Genomic DNA, 7,909 nt, shown 5'->3' on the forward strand with positions numbered 1-7,909 from the left:
TAAGAAACCGTGATACCTCCTCCCCCTCGATGGGTGTGGGGACATTGTCTGTAAACAAACAGCCAGAAGCAAAGAAAGCGTGTGTGCCGACTTCTGGAGAAAACAAAATTCCCAAAGCCCCGGCCTCTAGTTTTAAATAATGGTGACAATTGTAGTTGGGTGTCCTGTGGTCCCCAAGCCCAGGCGCCAGGCCAGCAGGGCCACACTACTGAGCCCTCTACGCCTGTTTCCCTCATTTGTAGAGTTAAAAAAAAAAAAATATATATATATATATATATATATATATATATATATATATATATCCCCCCCAAGGTGGGCACAGCAAGCTCCTTGTAGAGGTCATTTTGTATTCTGCTCCATAAACCGATGGCATCAGCATTTCCACATTACAGTCCAGTAGTCTCTATAATCTTAATTCTCCTGTTGTTGGATATTTAGGATTTTTTCCCCTCTGAAAGTGGATTTTTATTGGGACCCTTACCAACATAGCTCCACAAAAAGTTCATCCCCCTCCAAATGTGTATCCTTGTTTTTAAATGGTATCATTATTTCCTTTTACGTATTTATTTTTAAAATCTTTATTGTTGAAAGTATTACATATGTCCCCCTTTTCCCCTCCATTGACCTCTCCACCCCCACCCCAAGCTTTCACCACCCTATTGTCTGTGTCCATGGGTTATGCATATAGGCTTGAGAGTTCATTGGTTGATGCCACCCCCGCCTTCCCTGCCTTCCCTCTGAGGTTGGACAGTCTGTTCGATGCTTCTATGTCTCTAGGTCTATTTTTGTTCATCAGTTTATGTTGTTCATTAAATTATTTAGGATGTTTCTTTAAATATGATAGTACTGCTGTAGTAAATCTTTTTCGTTTCTGAGATAGAATTTACTTTTAGAAAGTGTACAATTTGTAGTATATTCGAAAGATTGTGTGGCCATCACGTGATATCTCCTATTCCAGAACATGTTTATCATCCTAAAAAGAAACCGTATGACCCCAGTGCGTCCCAGGCGCCTCCGAGCGGTGTTGCTGGGCTCCAGCTCCAGCCCCAGCCCTGTGCTAGGCAGGGTGTTGGGGCCCTGCTGCCTGGGCTGCCCCACCTGAAGGCTTAGGTGGGGCAAATAGAGCCTCTCGCTCACATTGAATTTCAGCCTTCGGGGAGTTCTGGACCTACCTCTCTGGGCTAGAGGAGGGGACTGAGGCGTGCAGCCAGGAAGGAGGCTGACTGCAACCTCTTGTGGCCTAGCCCGGCCCCACCCCACAAGCCTTAAGGTTCCTGGGTCTGGGATTTTTCTGGGCCTACACCTTCTGGATTTTGCACACAAGCCCAGAATGGTGTCTTGGGGCAAAGACACCATTTATCCAGAGACCTGTGAAATGCTCAAAACAAAAGCACTGGCACTTTGGAGTGCAGAGCCAAATCTTTGCCAGTCCTGTGCGGAAAACTGCCAGACTTCGAGACAAAGCCAATCTCTGGGTGAATGAGATCCAGGAGTAGGTCTGTACAGAGCCCCCAAATTTGAAGCAGGTCCTGAAAAACTGCTCAGGTGTTTTCAACAAGTGAAGGTTGAAACTTCAGGATTATGGGAAAGTGGAGGTGGAAAGACTTGCAGCCAAAAGAGTTGAACTTTTGAAAGCTCATTGGAACCATTGTAAATCTGAAATGGGATGACCGCAGAGCAACATTAGCAGCAAGGAATGGAGAAGCTAAGCAGACAAGTCAGCAAACTGATGGACATGTTTCATGTCACAGAGAGCTACAGTGGATGCTACCCAAACAACTCTCATCTGGAGGAAACAGTAGGTTTAAAAAGCAGATAAAGGATATAAAGAATATATTTTCAAAATTTATCACTACTGAAATTCTAGTCACATCAAAACTTTGGAGGTATACTCTGCTGTCTACCAAAATACACAAAAGATTTAGAGGTTTTTCAGAAGCTCTAGGTATCTGCCAGATTATCCATCTTGTTTAGATATTGTAAGAGCAAATTCACAGTTGCCTTTTCAGAGATTGTTGTAAGCTAAGAGTGTCTCTGGAGCAGGACAGGTGTCCACCCGTCGACTAAGAAAGCGTCAACAAGCAGAAGATGAAGAATTAGATGTTAAAGAAGAAGAAGAAATTAATTTCCCTAAGTACACTTCTTTTTTCCCTTTTCATCTTAAAATAACTTGGAATCCAGGATTACTATATTTAAAACTATACTGGCTTGCTATGTTAAGCCTCAAAATGAAATGGTACTGGAAATAGAGAAAATTAAAGGAAATTTATGCTGACTGAAAAATTAAGGTTTTAAAAATATTACATGCCTAGGCATTTCAAACTCCTACCTAGTAATATGTGATCCTTTTGTATGAGCCCTCACCCCCTTGGATTTCAAGGTACTTCATATTAATGCACTGTAACTGGCTGGGAGAGCTATTATAAGTAGTAAGTAGGCAACAACATCTAAAAGATCTACCAATTCCATTTAGCTTCTCTGAGGTTGACTCCAGAAAAAGATCTCATCTAGTCATTCTGATTAAATGTAAATTCTATTGCATGAAACTTTAAGTAAAAAGACATTTTCCATTTTTAAGCTTTTACTGAAACATAACGTATCATCATTTGATCTGTAAATTTACCAAACAGAATAAAGAAAATATGATACCAATAGATCTGTGTTTTACAAATGCCTGAAGCATAAATTTTAGTTTAAATAAAAGTCACAATAACCTGATTATAGTTTTAAAACAAAACTGCCGTCATACTAAAGTATATCTGGTGCTACAGCTTTTAAATATATATATTTTTTTATTGGTTTCGGAGAGGGAGAGGGGGATAGAAACATCAATAATGAGAGGGAATCATTGATCAGCTGCCTTCTGCACACCCCCCACTGGGGATCGAGCCCACAACCCAGGCATATGCCCTTCGCCGGAATCGAACCCGGAACCCCTCAGGCCGCAGGCCGATGCTCCATCCACTGAGCCAAACCAGCCAGGGCAGTGCTACAGCTTTTGAAAAGCTAGTAATCTGGTGGAATCTAAGAAAGCATAAGTACACATGGACTATCATAAGTCATTTAAAATTCTATAAAAATTTTATCAAGCTACCACCTAGTTAATAAGGTATAACCTTTCCCTTAGTCTCTTATTCCTGGAAGTATAAAACAACTTAATCAGCACTTATCTCATTTGTGATAACTGGGAAGAACAATTCTTCATAACAGAAAAATGGACTTGCAAGAAGCTTTAAAAAAAAAAAAAAAAGAAGACCTTTGTATTAGTTAGTCTCCTTATTCTCTGCCTCCTCTCCCTCCCCCCCCTCCTCAGCCCTATAAAATACTGTGTGTCTGTGTCTGGATTTGCTTATTCTGGAGATTTCATATACGTTGAATCGTTCAATTTTATGTCTGACTTCTTTCACTTAGCATATATTTTCAGGGTTCATCCTTATTGTGTCATGTACTTCATTCTTTTTATGGCCAAATAACATTCTGTTGTATGGAGATGCCACATTTTTATGCATTCATCAGCTGATGGAAATATGGGCTGTTGCCACTTTTAGGCAATTATGAATAACGCTGCTGTGAATGTTCCTCTCAAAATTTTTGTGTGACCATGTGTTTTCATTTCTGCTGGGTTTTGCTGACTGAAATGGTAACTCTATGTTGAACCTTTTGAGGAGCTGCAAAACTTTCTGACGTGGTGGCAGTATTTTACATTCCCACTAGCAAATCAAGAAATTTGTTATAGAATTTGTGAAATGTTTGGTTAAGTGCCATACCCATTAAATTTTTCTTTCTTTCTTTGTATCTAAATAACCCCAACTCACAATCATAGGTTGACATGGAAGTGGTTGAAGACTTCTGGCGCTCTGTTTGATGCTAACAGGCACTCTCAACTCAAAAGTAGAAGTTGGGGCCCAGGCCCGCATGGCTCAGTGGTTGAGCGTTAACCTATGAACCAGGAGGTCACGGTTTGATTCCCAGTCAGGGCATATGCCCAGGTTGCGGGCTCGATCACCAGTAGGGGGTGGGCAAGAGGCAGCTGATCAATGATTTTCTTTCATCATTGATGTTTCTATCTCTCCCTCTCCCTTCTTCTCTGAAATCAATACATACATACATATATATTTTTTATTTATTTTTTAAGTATAAGTTGGGAAGTAAAGGCAAATAGACTTCTATTCTTTGGTTACATTCAACCCATTTTTTTTCCCAATTTTGTTATGGCATTTGAATGTGTTTTTTAAATGTATTAGGTCAGATGTCATCAGTGTCTCCAGTGAGTGGAGAGAAAAAAATCACCAGGTGTTGAGAAAGTCTGAAACTTACAGCAGTTGGTCCTTGGACCACAGTTTAGTCTTTTTACTTTTATTTTTATTTATTTTTATTTTTATTTTTATTGATTCTTTACAGAGAGGAAGGGAGAGGGATAGAGTTAGAAGCATCGATGAGAGAGAAACATCGATCAGCTGCCTCCTGCACACCCCCTACTGGGGATGTGACTGAAACCAAGGTACATGCCCCTGACCAGAATCAAACCTGGGACCCTTGAGTCCGCAGGCCGATGCTCTATCCACTGAGCCAAACCGGTCAGGGCTAGTCTTTTTATAAAATGAATATGATTCCCATTGCGAAAACTTGTGATATTTTGATGCTTAAGTGATAGATTCAGGTTATAAAAGATAAGATTTTTAAAAGCCACTTGAAATAAGTATGGCAATATCAGTGTTATTAAGAAGTGCTTTCATCTCATTCCTTATTTTTAAAAAAAAAAGCTTGGTCACATCCTTTCTTTTAACTGCTAGTGTGCACTCAAAGCTAAAACACTCCTTAGAAAGCATACTGGCCCTAACCGGTTTGGCTCAGTGGATAGAGCATCGGCCTGCGGACTCAAGGGTCCCAGGTTCGATTCCAGTCAAGGGCATGTACCTTGGTTGCGGGCATATCCCCAGTAGGGGGTGTGCAGGAGGCAGCTGATCGATGCTTCTCTCTCATCAATGTTTCTAACTCTCTATCCCTCTCCCTTCCTCTCTGTAAAAAATCAATAAAATATATTTAAAAAAAAAAAAAAAAAAGAAAGAAAGCATACTGAGAAGTCATGCACACTAGCCCCCGGTTAATTATGTTCACAATTTTCCCTGTTCAATACTAAACTATTCTCTGCAAACAGGATGTGTATAGATTGAAGGAAAAAGTATGTTCTCTGGTATTATCTGGAAAGAGATCTCATGTCAGGCTCAAACTAGTGTCTTAAAGCAGCGGTTCTCAACCTGTGGGTCGTGACCCCTTTGGCGGTCGAACGACCCTTTCACAGGGGTCGCCTAAGACCATCCTGCATATCAGATATTTACATTATGATTCATAACAGTAGCAACATTACAGTTATGAAGTAGCAACGAAAATAATTTTATGGTTGGGTCACAACATGAGGAACTATATTTAAAGGGCCAGAAGGTTGAGCACCACTGTCTTAAAGTAATTGTGAGAGTCTGTCAGCAGCTCACACAGTGACCCAGGGGACGGAGGTTAGCAGGTTGTCAGGCCAGGTGTCAACTGTGAGGTAGGAGAACTCAGCCAGAAAAGTGGCTTCAGACACATTGGATTTTATCGGTGTCTCCACCTGGAAGGCTGCCTTTTACAGATGAGGCTTAGGGTGGCGGCTTTGATGACAACCAGGTTGGGCTTGGTTGTGAGCATGAAGGAACTATCAAAAAGTGAACAGAAAAGTACATGCACCCACATGTTTGTATGTAATTTTCTTTTTTTCTCATATAGGAGCAGAAATGCATAAAAGCAGCTGGAAAAGTAGAAGACATGGAAGAAGGAGCCAGCGGCAGAACCCTAGACTCAGACAACCCAGACCTAACGAGAGGCAAGTGCTGTTCCCCGGTGCCATTCTGGTATTGTCCAGCACCGTCCCGTGCACATGGGTCCCTGGGCATCTCGTCAAAATGCAGGGTCCGAGGTGGGGCCCAGCGAGAGTCTACACTATGACAAGCTCCCAGGGGAAGTTGCTGCTGCAGGTCAGCCTGCCTGCCACACCTTGAGTAGTGAGGTGACATGGCCACACTCTTCTTTGTTTTCAGAGTGACCATGGGTTAGAGTAGACATTATCTGATACTACTGAAGGAGGATTGCTTCTCCATTTTATAGACTCCCTCTCTCTTTTCCTGTCTTTTTTTTTTCCATCCAATGACAATAGCATTCTGGAATTGTAATTAATTAATTCAGTAAATCCTGAGAAAGAAGCTATATATATATACATATATATATAATATAGTATTTAAAAACACAAAAAGGTATAAAGAATAGTACAATGAATGTGTACCTTCCACCCAGCTTAAAAAATAAAGCCTAGTCAGTACTTAGTTGAAATCCCAATATGAACATTTTCCATTCTACTTATTTTTCTGCATGAAGGAAATACAAGCAATCTAGTCTCAGAACAAGATTCCCCCATCACCTCATGGCAGGAGAGGACACCTCTTCACAATCAGGGTTGCTGGTGTGACTTCTGGCCATAAGAAGTCTGCACAGCCCCCACCTCACCAAAGGGGACCTGTCTGACAATTTTAAAACTCTTCCATACTCCAGACCTCCTTTCAAAATGGATAGATTTCTAGTTATAAGGTGTCAAAGGCCATGATGCTTCTTTAGACCAGCTTAAACCAAACAATAACAAAAAGCATCAAAATGCTGTAGAATGGCCTGGCTGGTGTGGCTCAGCAGTTGAGCATCAGCCTAGGAACCAAGAGGTCACCAGTTTGATTCCTGATCAGGGCACATGCAGGAGGCAGCCAAATTGGTTATGTTTCTCTCTCGTTGGTGTTTCTATCTATCCCTCTCCCTTCCTCTCTTTATAAAAAATCAATAAAAACATTTTTTTTAAATGTGGAAGGAACAAGGGCTTTGGAATTAAGAAGTCTGAGCTTGACACACTGCTTTTTCCTATAGGCAAGTTACTTAATCACTCTGAGTTACTCTTGTACAATATTCTCTTGTGAAGTTCACAGTAATGTATATACAGCCCCTAATGGGCTGCCTGGCTCCTGATAGGCCCTTCGTACGGGATGGGCCTCTTTAGGTGCAGAATAAAATATTACTCTCAGCCGAAGTCCCAGACTTGACCAATATTGTAGAAAGATGGGGGCAGTGCCCAGTGTTTGTATGTTTTGAAAGAAGAACCATGGATACTTTTTGTGCCCCAGGCCTTCCCACAAGAGCACAGTGTGTAGTACAGTGTGATCTGTGCGAGAGTCTCAACTCAGCTTTGGCAGAGTTGTGTGGAAACACGCTGGACAGCCACCTTCTGGGCTCTATGTGGAACGAATGGAGCAGCAGTCCTTGGACGAGAAACACAGACATGTGTCATGACACTTCATCCTCCTTTCCTCCTGCTGCTTATCACAGATGAGCTGCCTCAGGAAGCTCTGGGCCATAAAAAGGGAGAATAAATTTTCCCTGAAACCATGCATCGTTAGTATTTATAGACAAAAGAGGAAGTTCTTTCATTCCTTCAACCTCGTTTTGCAATTTGTGCTCCTTTTGGTGTGGAGGAGGGAGAGGGGAAGTTCTTGATTTTAAAGAGGATTTTATCAGGATTCTAAAATTAGGTCTTTTGCACTGTCATTATATCCTTTAGCCTGTAATTGCCATGGACACTGCTTGTAGCTTTGCAAAATGAGTGTTTAAACTATGGCTCTATCTCAGTATCACTGAGCAAATCACCTCTGTGTCCTGAACCCCAATTTCTCCATCTGTAAAGCTGGGTAGCCAAGTACAATTTAAACTCTGTATTGCTGGATCCAGTAAAGAATGAAATTCACCTGGCCTTATAAATGAACCCAGCTGGTATAATTCTTTATTATTATTATTGTTTAAAGTATTACATATGTCTCCTTTCTTTTTCCCTGATTGATCC

At 41.3% G+C, this 7,909-nt stretch overlaps 1 protein-coding gene and 1 pseudogene across 2 annotated transcripts in view; both read left to right on the forward strand.

Moving 5' to 3' along the window:
- LOC111827712 overlaps positions 1 to 2,249 on the forward strand; it is a 2,719-nt pseudogene extending 470 nt beyond the window's left edge.
- The window catches only part of DCAF4 (DDB1 and CUL4 associated factor 4), a 24,520-nt gene that overhangs the window by 864 nt on the left and 15,747 nt on the right, over positions 1 to 7,909 (forward strand). For both annotated transcript variants that reach the window (XM_006097596.3, XM_014463344.2), the window contains exon 2: positions 5,764 to 5,860. In XM_006097596.3, the coding sequence (XP_006097658.1) occupies positions 5,772 to 5,860 (89 nt within the window). In that variant the 5' untranslated portion in view covers positions 5,764 to 5,771. The remainder of the gene's footprint in view (positions 1 to 5,763; positions 5,861 to 7,909) is intronic.

This window comes from Myotis lucifugus, unplaced genomic scaffold (assembly GCF_000147115.1).
Source record: "Myotis lucifugus unplaced genomic scaffold, Myoluc2.0 scaffold_207, whole genome shotgun sequence".
Taxonomy (NCBI): domain Eukaryota; kingdom Metazoa; phylum Chordata; class Mammalia; order Chiroptera; family Vespertilionidae; genus Myotis; species Myotis lucifugus.